Raw genomic sequence first — 26,102 nt, forward strand, 5'->3', positions numbered from 1 at the left:
GCTGGGTGCTGTACATACAGTGAAACAATCCCTGCCCTAATGAGCTTACTATCTAAATAGACAAGTCAGATAAAAACAGGAAAAAGCAAGTATTATGCCCATTTCAAGAGAAAAAAAATGAGAGAAACTCAGTGAGTTGGCCAAGGTCACACAAGAAGCCTATGGCACAGCTGGAACTGAAATTCAAATCTACTGAGTCCCAGTCCAGTGCTTTAACCACAAAGCTAAACGGGATTTAATGTGTCTTCATTAATCTTCAACTACAAGTGTAAAATATTAGAGGCCAAATTCAGCCCTCCTCTGTGTACATACCATTCCCACAGAAGTCAGCACTGGTTACACATCCATAGCAGAGGCAGAATTGAGCCCTTATGGCGTAGATGGGTTAATGCTGCTTAACTAAGCTAATAAAAATACTGACCAAAAGAGAGAAAGCACATTGACAGACAAATGAAGAGGACATACATTTTATTTAATTCACAATAATACACCTATTTCGCATTTGAGTATTTAATGGTTTATAAAGATATTCAGGAAACTGACCTGAAATCAGGCTAAAAAAGCTCAATTTTTGAGAAATCAGAAACATTACCAGCCATTTTGGACTTTGCTGCTGAAAGCATGAGCATGGTGTTAGCCTGTGCACAAGCTGGTCCTTTGAAGAGCACACGTCTGCCTCCAGGGTGCTTTTGTTATAAATACATTAGCAAGATTAGACATTGTTTACTTCTAAAAGGGAGGGGACAAAACACACGGGAGTTCCAAACTCCAAATCCTGGTTATTGTTTCTAAGACACTGCATTATGACTCCAAATCAGAGTTCCAACAGCTGTTTTGTTAAAATAAATATTTATCCTTAAATTGCACACAGAGAGCATAAAGTCCATTGTTATTACATGCTGCGTTGTGCCCTGCGGGCCAAATTCTCTGCTGGTTTATTCATGTGATCCAGGAAATTGGTGGAGTTAAACCAACCGAGAATGTGTTCCTTACTACTTCACACCGTGTACTTACATTGCCCTGCTTGATACTCAGTTGTGATTTGGCTGTACGTAGGCATGTGCTTATAATTACTGAAAAATCTGGAAGAGTAAACCAGATCTTGAATTTTCTAAAGGAATCCCGGCTCCTCAAAAATGATCACTCAAGACTACTCTGAGCATGGATTTCCAAGGCTGTTTTTCTTATTCAGTGATGTCCACTGCATTGCCCCAAACCCTGCCTACTGATATGAAAGGCTCTGCTTTCAACAGACCTGCTCTGGTTCCACTGTGCATGGGATGGGAGGAAGGCAGAATTTCAGGGGTTATGTACTGCTCACTCACCATGAAGCCTAGCACTGTGGAAGCTTCCTGCATGGCTGTGGCTCTTGAAGGGAGATGGGGCATGTGCAGCAGGCAATCAATTCCTGCATGTGGGGGAGGGAGCCCAAAAACCGTGGGAACTCTTCCAGCCACGAGCCCAAGTCGTGGTCCTACAGCAACTCATTTGTGGACGCAGCCAAAGGAAAACAGAATCCCTAATACCCGAGTCATCTACTCAGGCTGGGCATTGGAAACAGGTTATGCCTCTACATACCCACAAAATAGATGTTTTGCTCTTGAAAAGCATGAGTGACATGTTTCAGTTTCAGAAAGTCAGCCTTTTCCCTTCCCAGTTTCTAAATGCTTGTAAAACTGACATGTTCTCTCCTGCCACGTTTTTCTGCATCCAGAAATACTCTGTTAAGGAAGGACCTATTGCAAATTTAAACAGATTAATAATATATGCTGTATAATCTTTAGTTATAAAAAAGTGCATTAGGGTCTCCAGCTATCATGGCTGATAAGGATCATCTAATGAACTCTTTAAAAAATGGTATTATTTTCTTAGCAGTTGATTCACATCTGTAACTAATTGTATTTGATTTTGTTGCCATTGTCTATACAATGGTTGGAAGGAAGGGAATAACCATCACAATACTAGTCAATATTATTATATTTAACAACTGGGTATAATCAACAAGAAACATTTGAAGTGACCAGGTTAACTTTTAGTCAAAACTCATACACAGTAATCAAGAACAAATAAATAATTTACTTCATAAAAATAAACTCTACATCTCGGAGCTTCAGAATATGATTGCAAGTCATTCTAAAAGCCCATAAGGCAGAATGGGGAGAATATTTGAAACAGATATTATATAAAATGCACAACTTTCTTTAGAATTTATTCTAAACAATTTCACTAACTTTTTTCACTTCCCACTTTTATTCTCAAGCCTTTGTGTTTGAAATAGAAATAGATGGACAAATCACTATTTAAAAATGCTTTTCATTTGTTTCTTAACCATGCGTAACAGTTATGAAGTCTACAGGAGAAGGAACAAGTTCTCTTTTGAAAGCAGACCATATAGTAAGTCACTGGAAAAGGCAGTGTATTATCTTTAAACGGGCCCGGGGGGGAGAGAGAGAGAGAGAATTTTAAGAGATGAAAGTAGAGAATGGCAATTTTTGTTGTTCCTCGGGACATGGTTAAGTTATACACACTCTCGGGAAAACTTTGCTATTTAGAGTCACACACATGCCGTTAGCTCAGGTAGAATTTGCTTCTTTCTCCACTCCATCTTCATCATCAACAACCTAAAACCAAAACCCAGAAATTGTTTACGTAATTATTTTCAACTTTGCTTCACTAGGACAACACAAGAGCTCAAGAAAGAGACCTAAGTATAAATGACAACATTTGTTATTCAGACACAGTAAATGACATTGAACCTGATCTTAAGAGCTACTTAATTCCCAGAGAAAGCAATGGGAGTAGCAATTGTTCAGCAGCATTGTATGATGATGGTCACATGAAAGAGGTGAGCCACTCACTTCAATCAAAATGACATGAGGAGATTTGACTGAAATAAGAAGGTTGTGTAATGCTAAGGGCAGACCAAGTGGTTACGAAAGCACTGAGAACATTCATTAACACAGACCAGATGTTTAATTGGAGAATGTATCTGAATTTGTATTTTTGCAGACCCAGACTTATCTTAGTACATACAGAGCAAACATTTGTTCCTAGTTTATTATACTTATCAGAAGAAAGTCCCCAAAACACCAAAATATTGTTCACTGACCAAAAAAAAAGTTTTTCCAAAAACTTTCCAGTTATAAAATCCATCACATGTTTCTGAGACTAGAGCGAAGCAATACATTTGAAACTGAGTCAATAAAAAAAGGAAAACTAATAACCTTCATGTGCTGTGTTACCGGAACAAAACAACACTACAAAATTTAGAGTACATAGTACAAATGCACGAATGAGGAAAAATAAAACCAGCTGTAACTATGTGAGGAAAAAAAATGTGTCGGGCTTTTTTCCCCACCTTATTCCAACAAAGACTCGATCTGCCAAACCATGCTAGAAAAAGATTAATAGATTCATAGATATTTAGGTCAGAAGGGACCATTATGATCATCTACTCTGACCTCCTGCACAACGCAGGCCACAGAATTTCACCCACCACTCCTGCAAAAAAACCTCACACCTATATCTGTGCTATTGAAGTCCTCAAATCGTAGTTTAAAGACTTCAAGGAGCAGAGAATCCTCCAGCAGGTGACCCATGCCCCATGCTACAGAGGAAGGCGAAAAACCTCCAGGGCCTCTTCCAATCTGCCCTGGAGGAAAATTCCTTCCCGACCCCAAATATGGCGATCAGCTAAACCCTGAGCATATGGGCAAGATTCACCAGCCAGATACTACAGAAAATTCTTTCCTGGATAACTCCGATCCCACCCCATCTAATATCCCATCACAGGCCATTGGGCCTATTTACCATGAATATTTAATTACCAAAACCATGTTATCCCATCATACCATCTCCTCCATAAACTTATCGAGTTTAATCTTAAAGCCAGATAGATCTTTTGCCCCCACTGCTTCCCTTGGAAGGCTATTCCAAAACTTCACTCCTCTGATGGTTAGAAACCTTCATCGAATTTCAAGTCTAAACTTCCCGGTGACCAGTTTATATCCATTTGTTCTTGTGTCCACATTGGTACTGAGCTTAAATAATTCCTCTCCCTCTCCGGTATTTATCCCTCTAATATATTTATAGAGAGCAATCCTATCTCCCCTCAACCTTCTTTCAGTTAGGCTAAACAAGCCAAGCTCCTTGAGTCTCCTTTCATAAGACAAGTTTTCCATTCCTCAGATCATCCTAGTCGCCCTTCTCTGTACCTGTTCCAGTTTGAATTCATCCTTCTTAAACATGGGAGACCAGAACTGCACACAGTATTCCAGGTGAGGTCTCACCAGTGCCTTGTATAACGGTACTAAAACCTCCTTATCCCTACTGGAAATACCTCTCCTGACGCATCCCAAGACCGCATTAGCTTTTTTCACGGCCATATCACATTGGCGGCTCATAGTCATCCTATGATCAACCAATACTCCAAGGTCCTTCTCCTCCTCCGTTACTTCTAATTGATGCGTCCCTAGCTTATAACTAAAATTCTTGTTATTAATTCCTAAATGCATGACCGTACCCTTCTCACTATTAAATTTCATCGTATTACTATTACTCCAGTTTACAAGGTCATCCAGATCCTCCTGTAGGATATCCCTGTCCTTCTCTAAATTGGCAATACCTCCCAGCTTTGTAACATCCGCAAACTTTATTAGCACACTCCCACTTTTTGTGCCAAGGTCAGTAATAAAAAGATTAAATAAGATTGGTCCCAAAACCGATCCTTGAGGAACTCCACTGGTAACCTCCCTCCAGCCTGACAGTTCACCTTTCAGTAGGACCCGTTGTAGTCTCCCCTAGATGGATTCTAGGGATTTAATCTGACTCCTCTAATTTATTAAACAAGTTTTCCCATTCAAGGTTGATTTGTGGTCCAAGACCCATGCGGGTTGCACCTTCTAAAAATGGAAGTTTTGTAGGAAGCAGAGGCATTTAAAAGCATCCAGTCCCTATGGAAATGAAGTTTTTCTTCACTAAATTTAAAAAAAAAACCACCCAGAAATAACCTGTTGTAAGTATCAATAACTCCCAGTGCCATAGATGTTCTGGGTTAAATACTGTTATTTCTTTTATATTGCCCCATTATCCATTTGCTTAAAATACCATATCATCGGACTTGCAAAATTATGTACTTTTAAAAAACTGTATTCTAAATTACTTGAGCAGAACTCTACATTCCTCCGAGGGGGAGGAGGTCCTGTCTATACATCAAACACACATCTTTATATTCACTAGTATTCACATACCTGTTCCACACCTTCCACTTCTGGAATATAGAACTGTAGCATGTTCTGTATCCCATTCTTCAGTGTTATGATAGAACTGGGACAGTTAGTGCACGAACCCTGCAACTTTAACTGTACAATCCCATCTTCAAAGCCTTTATATATGACATCACCCCCATCTTCCTGAACTGTTGGCCTGAGGAAACAAACAGAAAATATTACTGCAGGTAATTTTTGTTCTAAAAATTTGTAAGAGTTCATTTAATGCTCATGTAAGAGTGAGTTCTAGGAACTAAAGCCCTTTCTTTTTACACAAACTGGTCTAACATGGGCAATGACAGAGCAAATGTCTCCTCAGAGTGCCCCAGGTCAACATGTCCCAACCCTGACCTGAAGGGACCAAAGCTCTTTCTCTGGGGCCGTATCTACACTACCACTTATGTCGGCAAAACGTACGTTGCTCAGGGATGTGAAAAACACCCCCCCCCGAACAACATAAGTTTCACAGGCGTAAGCGGTAGCGTGCGCAGCACTATGCTGGCAGGAGAGCGTCTCAAGCCAAAATAGCTGCCGTCACTCGTTGGGCGTGGTTTAATTATGTAGACGGCAGAGCTCTCGTCTGTTGGCATAAAACAGCTACACAAGAGATCTTACAGCAGGGCAGCTACTTTAGTACAGCTGTGCTACTGGAAGCTCTATAACGTACACATAGCCCAAGGCCTATTTATTCCTTGTCTAATGAGGAAATGTGCCAACTTTGACGAGTTTTGTGACTGGGAGCTGGCCTGCGATCCCTCCCAACCCATGTCACACAGAACTAAGGGTTAGCCATCAGATAGCATCGACAGTTGACAACTCTTGACCTGGGCTAGTGACAGAGACAAAGGCTTGACAACTCCCTAGCCATCCATTCCTATGTAAAGTCTGAGAATTCCATCATGTGTTCTACTAGTAAAAAAAAAAAATTAGCAGCAAGTACTTAGTGAAGGAAGAGAGCAAGAGTCCGTTTTAAGTTCTGAACTGGTATTTTTGCAATTGGCAAGTTAATATGGAAAGAGAGAGCTACAAGCTTGTAAAACATCTGTCTGGATTTTTACAACCAATAGTAACTGAGTAATCACATTTCTTTACATTATACGAAGAAGTTATAATTAACTCCCATGATAAACAGCCTTCACTTCCACCCCCATAGCAACATCCTGAACTTTCCAACAGGGATAAATTTTAATGGTCACCAATTCACTCTCCTCTCTGTATGGTATGAAGGCAGAATCCTCAGTAAGCTGTAGAACTGGAGGATTTTTCTTGCTAAAATTGTCTTCTGTGTAGTATTAGAGCTTGTTGCAAACTGAATGTAGTAGTATGGGGACTAATTATGACATATTCTAGAGGGTTCTGAATGTTTGTTGTGCTTTGTATACAGAACGTATGGAAGAAAAAGTATGTATGGGCCTGATCTGGTTAGTTGATGAGGCACACAGCGTCTCATAGGACTGGACCCCAGAGCTATTGACAATTCCCCAATCTAGTCTCCTGTCACAATGAACAAATGACCAACTTTATAAATGCATCCCCATAGCAACATTTTTCCAGATGCCAAGCTAAAAAGCATCTTGTTACTTGAACAGAAGCTCTTTATACCAATTCCCAGAACAACACTTGAGAACTTCACCCCTGCTGGAATAATTTAGGATTTGGTCACATTTATTATCAGCAGCATCAACAACTTACACTAAACAAATCACCTCAATTCCTGGAAGCCAACAAACAAAAAGCAACTGATTGAGAACTCATTCTTCCTTTATTTGAAAACAAGATTTTAACATGTTACGGCACAATTCCAGTCTTCCCTTCTTTCCTCCCAGAGTGCAGCTGGCCGGTGTCAGCTGCCTCAGGCTTGCGGGGCTCGGGGCTGTAAAATTGTGGTCCCAGAGCTCGGGCTCCAGCCTGAGCCCAAACCCGAACGTCTACAGCACAATTTTACAACCCCGTAGCCAAAGCCCCGTAAACCCAAGTCAGCTGACATGGGCCAGCCACAGGTCTTTAATTGCAGTGTAGACACACCCTCCTAAGGCTTCTGATTTCTTTGCTTCTATTTTTGATGTTCTTCAGTGTAAACAATGAATTCTCTGTGTGTATCACTGGGCTTATACAGAGCTCCTGGAAGCTATTCAATAAGGATATTGACACAACAACATAGACTACTGCAAATGGTCTGTTCAACAGCCTCCTGGCCAACTGAGTAAAAGGACAAACAATTTTAAAAGAACTTCTGTGGAATATAAAAGAGGCAACTGTGAATTTTAAGGCTAATGTACCATGGGGGTTTTAGGCAACCACATAACCCATGACAGCAAAGCTTACTTAATGCTGTCTTTCAAATTATTTCTACATACCAGAGGTGCCCAAACTTTTTTTTGCTGAGCCACCCCCACGACCATGCACACCTCTCTTTTTCTAAGCAATGAGGGGAGGAGTGCCTGGTGTCACGGTTTCAGGGCGATTGCATCTATGTTCCCCACTCGTGGTCCCTTAAGGGCACCCACTCTAGGCTCCTAGCTCCTCAGCCATCATCTTTCTTGGGCAGAGACCTGCGTCTCACTCCCTCTTGCCCAGGGGATTATTAAAGCTGCATAGTTCCCTGCCTACAGTGTGATCTCTCCAGCTGCCTAAAAGGCCAGCAACTGCACTTGGCTTTCTCTCCAGAGGCTCTGACCAGTGTATTGCCCACAATTTTAAGTTACCACACAGCTTTTTCTAAGCAAGCACATTTATTAAGGTGAAAGCATGACAGAGAAAACATGTTAAAACAATAAACCTACACGCATGCTAAAAAGCTTACCAGGGGTCACCCCCATCTCCAACCTCAGGCTCCAGTGGGATGTTTTTCCCCTGTGGTTACAAGTTCGTAACAGTCTAGATTCAGAACCAGAACCCAGGCTGGGCACTTCAGCTGTTCTTTACGCAGCTTAGGCCTTTGATCTCCAGTGTCTGTGAACTGGTACAAGTCCTTCCTCAGGTTGTAGCTCCAAAGTCTCGCTTTTTGCATAAGCAGAGGTGGGGAATTCGCATTAACCTCTCTCTAGGTATTCCCCAGGAAATACTTCACCTCACACTTATTGTCCCCAAAAGTCCATTCCCGTCTAGCACATTTTCAATATAGTCCTTTGAACTCCCATGCCTCACATCCCACCTCTGTCCTGGAGAGTGACATATGACCCCAGTCCACAAACGTTGCATTTAACACACTGGACATCAAAGATAGTCAATCAAGGATATGCAGAAGATTGCCATGTGCGTCACACCTGGTACCTGCGAGGGCCAGTTGGGGAGACCGAGTACTCACCACATGGCAGTTGAGGAAGCCTTCTGCTCCCTGAAGCTGCCAGGACTTGGCTCCCTGCCCAGCTCCATTACCCCTATGCAGGGGAAGCAGATGGGGCTGAGCTGAAGGGCCAGGATCAGGAGGAGAGTGAAAGACTGCACCCCTTGAATACTGACCTCCCTGCCGGACACAGCCCGCTCCTGACCCTGGCACTTCAGCGCGACCCCATTCGCTATCCAGCAGGGGAAAGAGACAGCGCTCCTAGCCTTGGGGCTGCGCTGAAAGGCTGGGATCAAGAGAAGGCTCTGTGTAGCAGGGGGAAGGGAGTGGCGGTACTCCTGGAGTGCAGCCTTCAACTTCCCACTCGCAGAGCTCCCACCAGTCTCTCCTGCCAGTTGGCGGACACAGCTGCAGCTGTGAGGGAGTAAGATGGGCAAAAAGCCTAGTCAAAGCAGGCAAGACCACCCCTCAGAGTTCTGTGTGCTTCCCCCTGCCAGACAAAGCCTCCTCCCGACCCCAGCCTTCAGCCCAGCCCCTCTGTGATAAAACTTGGCATGCCCCCAGGGGCAGGGGGATCAAAGGGGGACACACCCCAGTTTGAAAACTTCTATATATATACACACACACACACACACACACACAATACATATAATTAGATAAGATTTTCCTCCTCCCCTCTATATCCCTTCCTCTTCTTTGAGAGATGAGTTTACTATATTTCACTATATATATGTCACCATATTTCAGCTGAAATATCTCCCTTATAAAAATAAATTGTAAGAGCTTTCAGAATGCAACATTTTATAGAAATTATAAATAAAAAAAGCCCAAGTTGGTGCATTTTCTTGAGAAATGCAAATTAATTCTATTCACTTACACCGTAGAGCGTTTGCTCCTGGAATGTGAGATTTGTAGAAGAAGCCAGAGTCGGTGACAAGAGGACTTCTGAAATACATTAGGCATTTCCCCACATCCACATTTCTGTACTTCTTATTTTTTTTCTGTTCACTCTGGGAGGTAGCTAAAGAACTGTACAGGGGGCTGACCGCTGTAAATGAAGTAGATACAGCATTCCTGTGCCAGAACAGGTAATCCCAGTCTGGTCACTTAAGAGGGTGGAGCAGCACTTAGGGGCTATACAAGATTAGGGAGTGAGAGACCAGTCAGGAATATTCAGGACACTAGAGGTCTCTGGGAAAAGCTGCAGAGAACAGAAAGCTCACTGCAGGCCCTCCCTGAAAAGAGGGACAAATCATCACAGAGCCAGTGGAGGGACTGGCCCGCTGACCTTCCGGGGCTGAAGAGCCAGTGCTGGGAGGCTGAAAAACGCTGAGAGCTAAGAGCCAATGGCAAGGCTAGCTTTCAAGTGACTTTCAAGTGCCAAAGCCGGTGCCGGGAGGCTGAAAAGGGTAGAGGAATAGGGAGCCAGGGGAGAGGCTAGCCAAAATTGTCCTTCCTGAGCCAAAGAGTGCCAAGGCCAGGGAAGGCTGAGAGCAGCAGAGGGAGATGCCAGCTGGCTCTTGGAGTCAGAGGGCTGGAGCCATAGAGCGTTGTGCTGGAGAGCAAGGGCATGCTGGGGTTGTATTCGATGTATTGCCTGGATTATGGTGTTGGAATTTATGTGCATGGGACTTCCTTTTGTAATAAATTAAACCCACAAGGGCTATTTAAACTCAAATACGCTTCAGGGGACTATGAAGGAGAGAAAGAGGCAGTTGTGCCTGTCCTGCCGCGGTTTGCAGCAGAAGGATGCTCCAGGTGGGGCTGCCTTATGACAAGAACTAAAAACCATCTCTTAACTGCTTTAAACACTGTATTAGTGACTACCAGATTCTTATTTCAAGCTGTGTCAAAACCCAAATATAATTGCTGTAGAAAAAATATAGGGATAAACGTTTATTGAAGCTCAGATGACTTCTGTGCGTGAATTTCTGAAATATAAATTTGAGATGATAGAGGTTACCCTACTTTACTGAACATGAAATATTAAATGATTTAAAACTCATCTGAGAACAGCAAGATGTGAAAAACAAGGGAGATGAATATATGAAGGGGGAAAAAAGAGTGCTCACCACAAAGTCGAAGATCTTTCATGTTATTTTTATTATTATTATTATTAGAGATTTAGACTGCAGTAGCACCTAAAGCTATAACCAGGTTTGTCCCAATGAACTCATTTTAAAGAACACACTCTACTATGGGCTGCAGGATCCTACCGTCTCCTAAAATCGTCTAGGAAAGTGAAGTTTGAATTGAAGGGGTCAGTTTGATTCAGTCAGATCCTTCTCTGAACTGGACACTGTTTAGCACAAAGCTAGTTTTCACAGGGAACCTCAAGGTGCAATTTTCAATGACAATATGAACAAATCTGGCTTGTCTATGCACCAAGCTGAAATATGCCACGTTACCCATTTAATTTGTGTAATCCTAAAAATATTTAGAATTGCATCACTCTGAAATAATCCAAAACACGCCCACTGTGTGACAATGCTTTAAACTAGCAATGTTTAAAGTTACCTTATTCTAGTATCCAGAAGTTCCTTAATCATTAATACAACTTCGTCGTCATCTTCTGATGCAGCTTTAGAAGAAAAACAAATACAAATAAAAATGTTGACAGGGCCCTATTATGATTAATACTACTGTGGTAAAATACTTGTAAAAACAATATTCTTTTCCCATGATTAAGTTGTACCAACAATACATCACCAAAGGACGCTTCTGAGAGCTAAACTAACAGCTAAGTCTAAGATGGTATAATTTACAGCACATACATGACACTTTTTAGATTTTCCTCAATATTCTCTCTCTTACTCACACATAAGCATAACCACGGTTCTTCTCAAAGCACAGAGAAGCCCTCTGACAGATCAAGCTGGTGTTATTTCACATGCAGAGAGGAGTAGCAAGAAAAGCAATTAACAGGATGGGATACAGATATGTGGGCTAACACAGGCAGCCCTGTATTACAACCTACTCCTCCCTCTGGCTCCTCAGCATGTAAGTTACACCAACACAGATTTCTCAACAGCTACACACAGGGCTGTCCCTCGCTATTCTGGGGCCCTACCCAGGCCTGGCTCTGCTGCAGAGCTCAGGGAAGTGGGGGCGGAGCTAGGGCAGGGCAAGGGAGAAGCAAGGGTGGGGGCCCTGGGGAAGAGCCCGAGCAGGGGTTGGAGCAGCATGCAGCTGCGCAGGGCAACAGGATGCTCTACGCAGCTGCGTACTTTGGGACTGAAAGAACAGCTGACGGCAACAGATGGGCTACCAGGACACCTCAACACAGGCAGAGTTTCCCTCCAGCTCAGTTTAGCAACTCTTCTCTGCATTCTTGTTGCAATTTTACAATTAATCCATTAACACAGGGCATTTCAACACTTTACAAAGGAGACCAGTGATCTTTATAGCGAGCTTGTAAAAAGCAGACTGCGTCGCAACCTCCAACAGTTTTGTACACACAGCAACCCAAGCACTTTAAAAAAATGTTTCAAACCAAAAAAGGCGAGAACAGCCTTGGCCAAATCCTTTGCTGGTGCAAAGTCAGTGTGGTGCCACTGAAGGTTGGAGGTTTTTCTAAAACAATGGTTTTCAACCTTTTTTCATTTGCAGACCCTTAAAATAATGTCAAATGAAGGTGCAGACCCCTTTGGAAATCTTAGACGTAGTCTGTGGACTCCCAGGGGTCAGCAGATCACAGATTGAAAGCCACTGTTCTAATAGATATGCTCTCAGAATTCTCTGGGGGAAGTTCTGTGGCCTGTGTTATACAGGTCAGACTAGATGTCCACAAGATGTTCTGGCCTTGGAATCAATGAGTCTATAAAATTTGGCCTCAGCATTGCACTAGCTGAGAACCTGGCCCCATATTCATAGTCAGACTGCTGCTTTAAACCGTTTGTGTATTATTAGTTTAATTGCACCTTAGGCAGACCACTGAATCTTGCGTGTTAATTTTAGCCATTTATACTGTTTCAGTTATTCTCTTCTCACATGTTTTCTGTGAGGCAAGTTCATTTCCTCTGAACACGATCTATCAAATACATCAACTTAAGAGAGGACTAAGACCATATACAAGCATAAGCCAGTCGTGATGAGTTCCATTTACCTGTGTCTGTACGAGGTGCCTCTTCAGTAATTACAGGTAAACCAGAGGCAAAGAAATCCATTATGGTTGCATAAATATCTGGTTTCAGTAAATTCCAATCCCAATCTTCACTCACCTATAAAAAATTTAAGAAAAAAACAAATACAGTGTTTCTGCCTCATTCCAAAGATGAATCTTATAGATGGCCCTTTGTCCATCTTAAAGGCACCTTGCTGGGCATTAAGGCCTGAAATTTAATTGTTTCAACAGTTTTACCAAATCCAACACGAAATAGAAAAGTTTTCATAAAATTATATTTAAAATATTCAGTAAAGAGGTCTAGTTGTTTGGATTTAAGCAGTTGCCTGCAATGTTTGCCAGCAAACTGCTGTACAAAATATTAGCGTATAAAAACAAACAATGCAAGATGAAAAGAACCTAAAATCACAGATGTTCTGCTAAGATTTATTTGTGCCAACAAACTGTTTTTGAAGCCTGTTTATGTTTCGGTTATGTGTTCTATTTTTGACATCTCATGTGTTGTCCACTAAATGGCATAGCGGCTATACAGTGTTTATGCAGCTATGGATTTATTACACAATACCTCCTAGGTTGGGTGAACTCCTGAGTCCCAGATGAAGCAGCTTTGCCAGTGGGAGGCAAAGGAGGGATTTTGAGGCAATACATAATGCACTTGTTTGCATTTATGTGTATCACTGTTCTTTGTTAGATAGACTTTCACCTTCACGTGTTTGTAATTTTGTTGCCTACTATTATCTAGCCTAAAAGGATACGAACCTTAACACTACTAAATATTTAATGGAACTTCTCTTTTAGCGCGAGTAATAAAAGGACTATTTCTGGAGCAGATGGTTCAGAGCTCTATTCACAATGCAACGTGCATGCTATATCAGACAACACTGATGCCTTTAGCATGCCAATCCACTTGGATTCCCAAGATCTGTCCCTGGCTACAGAAACTTACTTAACCTAAGTATGCCATAGTAAATATGCACATCTGTAAAATGTGAGGCTTTTTATTCAAATTTAGAGGAAAGGGAAACACAGAAGGGCAAAATGTTTTATTAAAAGTTTACTCAACTGACTTCTAACATTTTGATTAGACCTGAAAAAGTGCTGAGCACCTACAACAATTCAAGTCAAGGTAAGTAGTGACCTTCGGCGGCTCTGAAAATCAGATTCAAGAGACAATATTCTCAGAAGCCGTAACTAGAACACAGTGCCCTTCATAGCTTTATGGTAACTATATTTCACTTTATGAGAGATTATGTTGAAGAATTAAATTAATCCCCGTAGTGAATATTTTGAGGACTTTCTAGGTAAAGGTAAGATTTCTAGTGTACGTTATGCAAGCCAGGGAAGGATCTGCAAGGAGTCTGTTCCTTTCACCTCTCCCTGCAGACTGGACATGCATCAGCTCATGTTTAGACCATTAGAACCGCTTTTCCGCTTACCTTTGTGACTGTGATGAAGTCTGGCCCAAAGAAGACACTTTTAACTCCTTCAATCCTGAACAACTGTCTGCAAAAGAAAGTTAACCACAAGTCTGCAGTCACAAAAAACACTAAACTAAAAGTTTCTATCAATCATGTTCCACTGTGTTTCTTGCTTTCCTACTGGAATACATTTCTAGAGGGCAATAATCACTTAAGAAAATAAAACCATTAAAGGAGATTGGCAAAAGATTCTTCTACAGTTTAAGTGCTTCTATTCTTTATCCATGCTCATGGAATTCTGCAGCTTGGCATAAGTAGAAAACATCATAACATGGCATGTGATACTGAACAGGGAAAAGTAACATGTGTAGAAGTATGAAAGAGTTAATGCTCATGTCTCTAGCTCCTGTTTGAAGCGATGAGGTATTCTTTATCCATAAAACTACTGAATCAGCATCAAGATGACCGACACACACATCCCAACATTCTTGGCATGCAACTGTGGAAGGACAGGGACTCTTCTTTAGAATAGTAGATTAGGTTGCTGAAAACTTTTAATTATAATCAATTCTACTAAAAGCTGTTCTGAATTTTATCATCACACAATTTTGTTGTTACACAAATTCAGACCAGCACTCTAAAACTTTAGAACCAGACAGGAAACAAGAACTCACTGATTACAAACTATTTTAATTATAAAATAATTGAATGAGAGTTTTAAAGGCAATCTCAACAAATGCTCAGTTTTGTTTGTGTGGCCCCAGGAGTCAGTGATTTCAAATCTATACAACCTTAATACCTAGACCACAGATTAAATGACTGATTGTTGTCACACACAGGGATATGATAAAGAACAGCTAGAACAACCAGAAGTTAAATCTGGCATTTTCACACAAAACACTGTAGGTAACCCTAATCTTGAAAACAGAGACAGGATACATTTTCAGTAAATCTAAATAGCTGAAAAATAGACTTTCTTGAAGGGGAAATCTATACAACTCAAAGATGCACAAATCAGATACTTTACCACAGGTTATGTATAGCAAAGGATATTTAGGAGAAGAACTTTCCTACACATGTAACAAACAATTTTTAAATGTTAAAAATGTAGCTGTGTGTGTTGTGTGTTTTTTTAAAATATCACCACACCCTAATTTGCTTGATGGACTAATGGTCCCAAAATTTTACTTTAAAAAATATTTTGGAGTTACACATGCACTCCAAATCATTTAAAGCTAGCATAGCCGATATTATTCTTTGGAAGATTTGTATTCTCACACCAAAGCAAATGGGCATCCCAATTACAAAGCCTGGAAACTGAGATATAAATGGTAGTGCAATAAACGCTTTACTCTAACTGTGCTGGTAGGCAGGCCAGCATTAAACACAGAATCACAAGATGTGAATATTCCTTGTACTTCCTCAACATGTACTGTTCTTGGTTTCCTATACAGAAGTTCATTTTCAGACATTTTGCAACAAAATCATTTTCCTCCAGTTATTTGTACTCTGCAATCTAATATAATTTGGTTTATACACATCCTGGTATTTCAGCACTCTGCTAATGGGATCTTGGATTGTAAACAATCTCTACTGGATGCACTGAAATACCTTTCACACTGCATCTGCTGTTCTATACATGTGGGCATTTATACTACCTTTGAGCTAAAGAACTTCATTTGAAAAGTTCCTGTTTGGCTACAAATCAACTATAGCATTTTGGAAATATTATAGCAATACATTGGATAACGCTACATTTCCCGGAGAGGGGATTGCATTAGGCTGCTTTCACTTGTGTGCAGTATTTCCATCACGTAAAAGAGCAAATTAAACTATGATCTTGGGAAGGTGACACTATGGCATTTCCATCTCTCACCCTCCCACTGCAGCCTCTCAACCCACATACATAGCAGGCATAAGGAGCATTATCTCCAGAGGCTGCTATTGATGCAATGGCAGATACCAGGAGCAGTGCTTACACCCACTTTTCCCAGAAAGCAAGTTTGCAACAGTTCTCCAATGCATCTCATCACCATCAGCAGGCGAAAGACTCCGAAAACTCCTTCCCAACCCATCCCCCCACTTTCAGACAGATTTTTAATGGCGTCCCAGCCCTTTTTTTTACCCAATGAAAATATAGCAAAGTATTAGATGGAAAATAAACTGTAGTAACGATTCATAGTCCAAGTGTATTGAAATGTATTAGTCCAAGTAAGTTTCACTATGGATACTCCAGATCTACGGCACTGAGGGCCTTTGCAAAAGGTTATACACGAAAACTAGAAAAAAGGGTTCGTTACAAACTTGAGTAATTTTAATTTTTCCACTGTACTGTTTGTAACACACCCATATTTTAAAGGAAGAAAAAACCCAATGGCTTCGAAGCTAAAGTTAACAGTGTCAGAGTCGTACTGTGCCAAAATTAGTAAACTGTTTCAGTTTCACGTACCACATTTATGGACACTTCCTTATGTTGTCTGTCTCATTACACTGTGAGATGCCATGACTTTAATGGTACTACTAGTGTAAGGACGACTCACCTGAGTAAAGTTTTGCAAGATCTGGCACACAGGTATGAACAACAGTATATTTCCTTCTCAGGAATACTGAATTCTAGCATGATTTGATTCAAAACAATGAAATAGATTACCAGGAACTTAGTTATTACATTGACAGGCACAGTATAAAAATCTCGATAGATTACTTTGGCTATCTGTAGGCATTCAATCTACTTTATGAAAAAAAGCAGCATCCACAATGGAAAGGCAGCAAATCCTCTCTTTTACATTCGGCTGCATTTATGACGACACTTGTATATAGATGTGTTTCAGTAACTAACACAGCTAGTCCCTTGAACAAAGTATGTAATGCTTTAACACACCTCGCTAAAGGTGAGCAAAATGCTGCAGCTGGTGTGGAGAAATCCATGGTCCTCGATTCCAGTACTTGTCTTCCTGGAATAAACTTCAGACTATTTGGATTTGGAGTGTCCTGAGTCTGAATAAACATGCATCTTACTGAAAAGAGAAAGAAGGAAATAAATGTTCAAAAGAGAAGTGGCTCATATAAGGAATAACAGAGATCCTGTTTATTTAGCCAGGCAAGGCTTTGTTTGCACAACACAGATTTATTAAAAACAGAGGACGTTGGAACACTGAAATTTATCAAGCATGGCTCAGTGAGTTCCATCAAAGTACCCATATTGACATAAAGATCAACCAATTCAGTCACTAAATTTAAGAGACGGACGAAAAGCTTAATGAAACCCTGTCCCAGCTAGTTTTAATCTCAAACTAGTTTTTATTCCCTGAGCAATTTGCTGCTCACATTCTCTGTGTTAATCTGAATAGAGCTAATACTCTGCCCCGCCTTTTTCAGAGGCTCTCTTTTTAACATCCACACTAAGATAAGATTTGTGCCCCTTCTCTATTCTATTCAGGTTGTTATTCCATGCTCACCACTTTGGTACCTGAGCACTGTGCGGGCTCTCCACTCCAACATCATCACCCTCCTATTAAGAACACTCCAGATGCAGGATTTGGGCAGATGTACTAACCCTCTGTTGTAGATATGCTAATGTTAAGATCTTTTTGTTCCTTTTCCAGCATTATCAAAAAGGAAAAAGTATCACAGAAAATAACTAAAAAAAATGAACACACAGCCCGATAAGGAGTGTTTGTGACATTCTGGTGTGGACAAGAAATTGCAGTAATCTGGAAACCTGCATAGCCTTTCAGAGCAAGCACAGAATTCTTTTTATTCACCCAAACTATCTTATCTGAATGCACAGCTCTACCAGTTTAATTAAGCTGGCTCTGCTACCGTGCTTATTGACTTTCAGCAAACATTTTGTATTAACAATTGATATTAAAATCATTTATAAAAAAGCTGGTAAAAATATACCCAACGTTTATGAAAAAAGTATTTAGTTGTTTACTCAGACATTATTATTTTAATGGGATTTTGCTGGACTGGCCAAACCTTAATAAAAAGAAATAGAATATACTTTTAGCCAAGGATATCAAAGTGCTGTGCAAACATTATTTAAGATTCACAATGGAGCTGTGCAGTCGGTATTACAATAATCATTTTACAGATTGGAAATTTGAGGTACAGGGAGGTTAAAGGACATGGGATGTCACACAGAAAGTAAATGTCAGAGTTGGATACACAACCCTACCTCCTTATTCTCTACATTAACCACTAGATCACTCTCCTGTCCCTTCACTGCCATATTTCATTGCACGATTCGGATTCTCAAACCAGCACGTCACTTTCAGCAAAGGGAAACGGATTTTTGTTTTTTAATTAGAAAACCCTAGAAATATGTATAAATTCTGAGTACATGATATTTGGGAAGCAAGATTATTTAACTTCAGAAACATATATGGCTTAGAATCAATTATTTTTGTTATTTTTAAAGCAACCAAAAAAAGAGCTGAAGCTTTCACTTCCTAAATGGCAATTTTGATCACGACTCCTAGTATTAGATGACAAATCAGGCTATTTATAAATCGCCAAATTTCCTCTGCAGGTGTCTGTCCTGACAACTCATTTGACTTTAACCCACAGCATCACCACACACGCAAGCTCTCAGGTTTCAAGAGAAAGAGTAAAAGAATTAGCATGGAGATGCTCAGTGTTAACATGCTAGAAATAGTCCTGACTTAGCAACTAAACGCCGTTTTCTGTTTTGTCACACAACTCCAACCACAAGGGCTAGAAACATCTCCCTGATTACAGTGGCAAAGGAAGCCACCTCCAATGTGACAATATGACAAATAGCCTATAGTGATGGAACTGGATGTGGTCAACTGAACATGCCCTACAAATTTACTGACTTCTCTACTGCAAAGGGCAACTGACAGCAACTCTACAGTCAAATGGCTAGCCTACAACACAACAGGATACATCATCCTCTCACAAAAGTATTGATGAGGGTTGCTATTGTACCCAGGATCTTCTGAAGTTAGAAACATTGTTTTTTGAAAAAAATCCGTTTTCCTTTCTCATTAGTCAAACTGGAACTCTTTGTATATACTGTGAATAACCAAGTTTATCATCATCTACAGTTTGTAAGTAGCATCACGCACACAGAATAAACACATTGCTTCTTTCAAGTATCTGGCCAATATACCATGTACTTTCTTCTGTTTGATCATTTACTGAAAGAGAAAAATAAAGATAGAAAAAAAGACAGAATTTAAAGGACATTTGTAAATCCGTATGCAGCTGACTAGAACCCTCAGAGTCAACCAGTAAACTGCTTGATTAAATCTGAATGTCAAAAAAAAATCAATTCTGAGTTGGGTAGGTCTGAGGCCCTCTGGAATCTGCATCAAAAAGCATTTGCTGCAGTGGGCACTGAGACACTCATTTAAATAATATTTGCACTTGTGGTTGGTTCTATACAACAGGCACCCGCATAATTAAAAATATGTATATACACAAATCTCTTTCTCCACAGCATGGCAGAGTTGTTGTTGAATCCACCAGGCAGCTGCAGAAGCTGATCTGCAATTTTCAGCAGCACAAAAGGCAATGGAACCCTTTTTTTTTCGGAGCACAGAGTCGTACAAAATATTGTAGGAGCAGATACAGTAAACTGGAGTTCCAGCCTGCGGTTTTTCAGACTACATTTGCAGATAATATTAATTTGGCTCGGTACGGGCGTGAGTTTTAGTGTTAGTGAAAGGTGCTGGATTGACAGACCTTGCTACTGAAGTCATCTGTACACACACAATATTTACAGTGGCAGTTCAAACCTCTCTAGGTTGCCCTTCCAACGTCCCTCAAATCTGTCCTAAAGGAGGAGCCCTCTCCATCTTCATGACCCATCACCCTCTCTCCTGAAACTGCTTAACGGTTAATGCCAATTATGGTGAATGTGTATTACAAACCTGGAGGCTGAACTTTGTGACTTTGTCCTCACCCATAACTATTTCACATTTGGGGACAATGTATACCTTCAAATCAGCAGCACTGCTATGGGTACCCGCAAGGCCCCACAGTATACCAACATTTTTATGGCTGACTTAGAACAACGCTTCCTCAGCTCTCGTCCCCTAAAGCCCCTACTCTACTTGCGCTACATTGATGACATCTTCATCATCTGGACCCATGGAAAAGAAGCCCTCGAGGAATTCCACCATGATTTCAACAATTTCCATCCCACCATCAACCTCAGCCTGGACCAGTCCACAGACAAGATCCACTCCCTGGACACTACGGTGCTAATAAGCGATGGTCACATAAACTCCACCCTACACCGGAAACCTACTGACCACTTTTCCTACCTACATGCCTCCAGCTTTCATCCAGACCACACCACACGATCCATTGTCTACAGCCAAGCTCTACGATACGACCACATTTGCTCCAACTCCTCAGGCAGAGACAAACACCTACAAGATCTCTATCAAGCCTTCTTGCAACTACAATACCCACCTGCTGAAGTGAAGAAACAAATTGACAGAGCCAGAAGAGTACCCAGAAGTCACCTACTACAGGACAGGCCCAACAAAGATAATAACAGAACGCCACTAGCCGTCACCTTCAGCCCCCAACTAAAACCTCTCCAACGCATCATCAAGGATCTACAACCTATCCTAAAGGACGACCCATCACTCTCACAAATCTTGGGAGACAGGCCAGTCCTTGCTTACAGACAGCCCTCCAACCTGAAGCAAATACTCACCAGCAATCACACACCACACAACAGAACCGCTAACCCAGGAACCTATCCTTGCAACAAAGCCCGCTGCCAACTGTGTCCACATATCTATTCAGGGGACACCATGGTAGGGCCTAATCACATCAGCCACAATATCAGAGGCTCGTTCACGTGCACATCTACCAATGTGATATATGCCATCATGTGCCAGCAATGCCCCTCTGCCAGGTACATCGGTCAAACTGGACAGTCTCTACGTAAAAGAATAAATGGACACAAATCAGACGTCAAGAATTATAACATTCATAAACCAGTCGGAGAACACTTCAATCTCTCTGGTCACTCGATTTCAGACCGAAAGGTCGCAATATTAGAACCAAAAGACTTCAAAAACAGACTCCAACGAGAGACTGCTGAACTGGAATTAATTTGCAAACTGGATACAATTAACTTAGGCTTGAATAGAGACTGGGAGTGGATGTGTCATTACACAAAGTAAAACTATTTCCCCATGTTTATTTCCCCCACCTCCCACTGCTCCTCCGACGTTCCTGTTACCTGCTGGAAATGGCCCACCTTGATTATCACTACAAAAGGTTCTCTCCCCCCCTCCCCTGCTGGTAATATGCTCATCTTAAGTGATCACTCTCCTTACAGTGTGTATGATAAAACCCATTTTTTCATGTTCTGTGCGTATATAAATCTCCTCACTGTATTTTCCACTGAATGCATCCGATGAAGTGAGCTGTAGCTCACGAAAGCTTATGCTCAAATAAATTGGTTAGTCTTTAAGGTGCCACGAGTACTCCTTTTCTTTTTGCGAATACAGACTAACATGGCTGCTACTCTGAAACCCTTTTCTGTGACCAAACTAACTTTGGACAGATCACTGAAGAGACACACGAAACTAACAATTTTTGATCACTAACAAAGACTGGCTTTGAACCAGAAATCCAAAGCTGAAAATCGGTATATGTTACTACAATCCCACGAGCTACATCAGCTACTAAAACTTGTAGCTTTTCAGACAAACTAATGTTAAGAGGTTAATACTAAAAACTGCAAAATTGTCATTTCGGTCCATTTTAATTTCTCAGTGCCTTAATACGGTGTTAGTCAAATTAAAAGAGAATTGGGCAACATGCCTAACAAACTGACAGAAGGAAGAGCAAAATCACTTCAAACCTCCCCAACACCTACAATTAATCAGACACTCAAAATTAAAACAAAACTTTTAAATTTCTGTCCCAAAGATGGCCAGAGACGTACAGAAGGATATATTCAGGAGCACGCTGCTCCTGATGGTAAAGGCACTACACCTCCACCTTTACAAGATTATATCTTGGGATGGTCAGCAGTTCCAGTCTTGCTGATTTCAGCTGTTGAACAGGACACAGGATAGCAGGAGGTCTCAGAGTGATCTTACGCTAAGGAGTTAAACTAATATGTATAAGCACAAGTATAGTGATTTACAGCTTCAAAGCTCTTTACAAGCCTCAGCAACCAAATGAAATATCCCCATTATTATACAGATGGGGAAACTGAGGCGCGGAGTGTAACGGACTTACCCGAGGTCATATAATGACCAGAATCTGGTATACAGTCTCTGAGTCCTGGTTCTAAACTCTGACTGCATGATTTAACTACCTTTCCATTAACAAAAAATCACCCAGAATACTGCATACATGTGAGATTTCAGTAAAAAGGAGAATTTATTCTTTCACCATCTTCTTGAGACAAATCTCAAGACAGCTTTACTTACTTTATGACAAAAATTAAATTTACCTGTATTATGTGCTATGGTGGATGGAAGAAACGGTTTTCTTCGTGCAAATTGGCAGAGAGGCTGTTTAGTTGTTAAGTTAAAGTCTTTTAATGTCATGCGACAGAACCTAAAGAAAGACAGATTTTACCAACAATCTCTCAATTAAGAATTTAGTTTTTCCCATCTCTCAAGAAAAGAGAATTTTGTATGCACCCAATACCACTGGATTTCAGCAAGCTGCTTAACCAATTTCCTCCCTCTTGAAGGAGAACAGGTAATGTAGAGTAGCTATCAGCTACAGGCTTATTTTCCCCTCCTTTCCACATAATTGTTGGAGGAGAAGGGAAAATGGGGTTTCAATCCCTTCTCCCTCAATTTCCAGGTGGCCAAGTAACCATTACACAGTAATCACCTTGATTTAAAATTCACCAGGACACTGCTGTGGAGAAAGGACAGCAGCTCCATTGAAGCAGTGTATCAACAGAGCTATTCGTATCCAGCAGCGGGACACCAGGGCCCTGGAGTGGAACCAGGCCAGCTATAACAGAAAATTCTTGTCTATGCTGGTCAGGTAAACCACACCACCCATCTTGCTGAGACACACAGACCTCGAGTGGACAAAACGGCGAAGAATACACTGAAAAGAACAAACTCGAAGAGGTGAGATGCACTAAACTGATTTTCAAAAGTTTAGGTGCATATTTGTACTCAATAATTACCATGATTATATAGGTAATAAACAGGAATACAAAAAAACTGTTCATTTTCACATGCAAATTCCTGTTTTGTGCAGTCACTATAATCACCTGCACAAACTTGGCATGAAAATATCCACAATTTGAAAATCTGAGCTTTGACTTCTAACTTCCAAGAATCTTTAGACAATGATGTTGTAATTATAAGTAACAGACAAAGATATCTGTCACTAAACAACCACCTTGCATTATTACAGCAAAAATATTTTAAGATCTAATCCAGATTCCTTTCTTTACACTGCTTACTCTTTGCTTCCCTCTCTCTGGGTTTGGACAATGAAAATAAATGAAGTCAGTTTCACACTTAGAGTCAGTTTCCCTTTCAGATCTCAGCAGGAGGTTGTTGGTTTTTTTAAAGCAACTTTTGTATGAGTTTACCAAATTTAAGCAATTGGGATAATTTTGAGTTACTAGGGTCCTTTTAACCCTCTCCTCATTGTAGAGATGTAGAAGTTGCTCCCTACCCAGCCTTTCAGTGATAGGTCATAGGGAACATACTAGGGATGTAAATAAAAAAGTTAACCGTTTAAACGATTAAATATTTTGTTTAAACAGTTCACCGATTAAAGGGCCGATCCGGTCGGCGCAGTTGCGGCTGGGGGAGCTCTGGGCAGGTGGTGCTGCTCCAGCTGGGCTGGCCGGCCGGCCCGGGACTTAACAGTTAAGGTTATGCTGTGTTTGCACCTTGCCTATCACACCAGGGTCCTGACCCATGACTAAGGTTCCTCCGCTCAACGACCCACAAATAATAAAAGGCCAGAGGAGACCATTGTGATCAGCTAGACTTCCTCTGCTTCTCCATTGCGGGGGGGGCGCAGGGAGGGAGGTTTAACCCCTAACACCCCACTGCGGGGGGGGGGTGGAGATTAACCTGTGACCCCCGAAGCCTGGCCCAAGGGGGAGACGGGGGGGACGGGGGACGGGAAAGATGAGGGGAGGTGACCCGCAGGGAGAGGGAGAAGGGAAGTTAACCTCACAGCCTGGAGAAGACGCGAGGGGGGGGGGGGAGTTGGGGGACGACCCGCGGGGGGGGGGGTGGAAAAGACACGGGGGGGGGAGTTGGGGGGCGACCCGCGGGGGGGGTGGAGAAAACGGGGGGGGATTTGGGGGGTGACCCGCGGGGGGGGGGGGGGTGGAGAAGACGCGGGGGGAGTTGGGGGGCGACCCGCGGGGGGGGGGGTGGAGAAGACGCCGGGGGGGAGTTGGGAGGTGATCCGCGGGGGGGGTGGAGAAAATGGGAGGGGAGTTGGGGGTTGACCGGCGGGGGTGGAAAAAACGGGGGGGGGGATTTGGGGGGTGACCCTCGAGGACACCCTGCTTCCCCCTGGCTGGAGAGGGGTTCACCCCCCCAGCGGGCGGCGACGAGCCGAGCCCAGCCCGGGGTCACCTACCGGCCGCCCAGCCCCGCCGCCGCCCGCAGCCACCGCGCCGCGGCCGCCATCTTGTCTCTCCCGCGGCGCCGGCGGCCGGAGTCAGGGCCGCGGGCGCGAGGCTGCCCCGCCCCGGCGCCTGCGGAGGCCGGAGGCGCTGGGGCGGCCTCTGCCGGCCGCAGCGGGGAACTGCAGCGCGGGCGCCGCTGGGGAAGTGGCGGGGGGGGGGGGCGGGGAGTTGAGGGGCCGCAGGGTCCCGGGAATGGGGCGCGCGCCCCCCACAGCCTGGCCCAGGGCGGCCCGCTCCCCCCTATTGCAGCAAACCCGCTGCAGCCTGGGGGAGCAGCACGGATCCCTGGAAAAGCCCCAACAGTGGGGCGAGGGGCTCCCACCTGTCCAGGTTGTCCCTTTGCTGGGGTACCTGGCCCGGGAGATCAGGGCTCCCCCCTGTCCAGTTTTAGGGGCCCAGGCTCCTCCCTCTTTTATTAGCACGACCGAAGTAGCAACCCCCACGCTGCTGCAAAACCCACCGACCCCATATGCCCCACCGGGGCACCGAGTTGTTGGCTTAGCAAGGATTGCAAGCCCTCTGCCTTTAGGAAAAAAGAGCAGGAGTTTATACGCTAGGGTAACACAGTGGAGCAACACATTTACCATTCAGGGAGCAAAACTCCGTTATTTATTTGCAATATTTCCAACCCTAAGCGTTCAGAAATCAGGCCGTTGCTCCCCTGCAACCATAAGGTTGGTTTAAAAGTAGTGGGGTTTATTTACCTTCTAGTTTTTGTGCTTTTAGCATGTATACTTCTCCAGCCCTGAAGAGAGCTAGAAATGTACTGTTTGTTGTTTTTTTTTCAGTTAAAACTGTAATTTAAGATCGTCACATCATTCCAGGAGCTCTGGTTTTGAAGGAACCAACAAAATCCCATGACTTGGGACAAACACTGTGTTCATTACATTTCTGTTACAACACTACCCACAGACCCCAGCTATGATCATAGTTCCACTGGGTCAAGCGTTGGTCAAATGCAGGGAAAGTGTCTGGTCCAGAGAACTGATCCTTTCTGTTTTTGCCTGACGCTTGCTCGAGCACATACTTTGTTTCAGTAGGATCAGTGGCCCTTTCAGAAAGTGCAGCTCTTCCCCTCTCTGTCTTTCACACTGCCCTCTCTTAAACTGAGACTACAATACCTACCTGCCATCCTACTTGCAGTGCAGTAATTCCTAAAGGAGCCAGTCCCCTGCTGCTAGGCTATCATTAAAATACAGTCCTTGTCCTACAGCACATATAACCTGTGTCTAAGAGAAATGAAAACAGACAAGGGTCTTGCTGGTTCACACTGTTTTGCCGAGGTTTGTGTATATAAAACAGCAGAAAGACCAGCGAACACAGAGAAGGCAGGTTTCAGAGTGGCGGCCGTGTTAGTCTGTATTTGCAAAAAGAA

The 26,102-nt window shown here is 42.5% G+C and overlaps 1 protein-coding gene across 7 annotated transcripts; it reads right to left on the reverse strand.

Annotated features, from left to right (window-relative positions):
* Window positions 1–454: 454 nt before the first annotated feature.
* On the reverse strand, window positions 455–25,110 carry NFU1 (NFU1 iron-sulfur cluster scaffold). Of its 7 annotated transcripts, none has more exons than XM_037886512.2 (9): window positions 24,679–24,813; window positions 22,553–22,659; window positions 16,976–17,111; window positions 14,113–14,179; window positions 12,659–12,773; window positions 11,071–11,134; window positions 8,575–8,967; window positions 5,250–5,424; window positions 455–2,621 (listed from the first exon to the last, which is right to left on the reverse strand). In XM_037886512.2, exons 1-9 carry the CDS (start codon window positions 24,726–24,728, stop codon window positions 2,574–2,576), a joined length of 1,155 nt encoding a protein of 384 aa, XP_037742440.1. In that variant the 5' UTR covers window positions 24,729–24,813; the 3' UTR covers window positions 455–2,573. The 7 variants fall into 7 exon arrangements, with proteins under 7 accessions (XP_037742440.1, XP_043392276.1, XP_043392279.1 ...); XM_043536341.1 differs by lacking the exon at window positions 24,679–24,813 and adding an exon at window positions 22,945–23,565; XM_043536344.1 differs by lacking the exons at window positions 8,575–8,967; window positions 24,679–24,813 and adding an exon at window positions 25,050–25,110.
* Between the last annotated feature and the right edge of the window lie 992 nt (window positions 25,111–26,102).

This window comes from Chelonia mydas, chromosome 26 (assembly GCF_015237465.2).
Source record: "Chelonia mydas isolate rCheMyd1 chromosome 26, rCheMyd1.pri.v2, whole genome shotgun sequence".
Taxonomy (NCBI): Eukaryota; Metazoa; Chordata; order Testudines; family Cheloniidae; genus Chelonia; species Chelonia mydas.

What these genes read in the sequence shown, in the direction of transcription:
- NFU1 (XM_043536341.1), bottom strand. Translation starts at nt 22,997, where the DNA reads ATGGAGCTGCTGTCCTTTCTCCACAGCAGTGTCCTGGTGAATTTTAAA. An exon ending in CACCATAGCACATAATACAG is followed by an intron (nt 17,112 to 22,552) that starts GTAAATTTAATT and finishes TTCTCTTTTCAG; the next exon opens with TAAGATGCATGTTTATTCAG. An exon ending in GGCACCTCGTACAGACACAG is followed by an intron (nt 11,135 to 12,658) that starts GTAAATGGAACT and finishes TTTCTTCTAAAG; the next exon opens with CTGCATCAGAAGATGACGAC.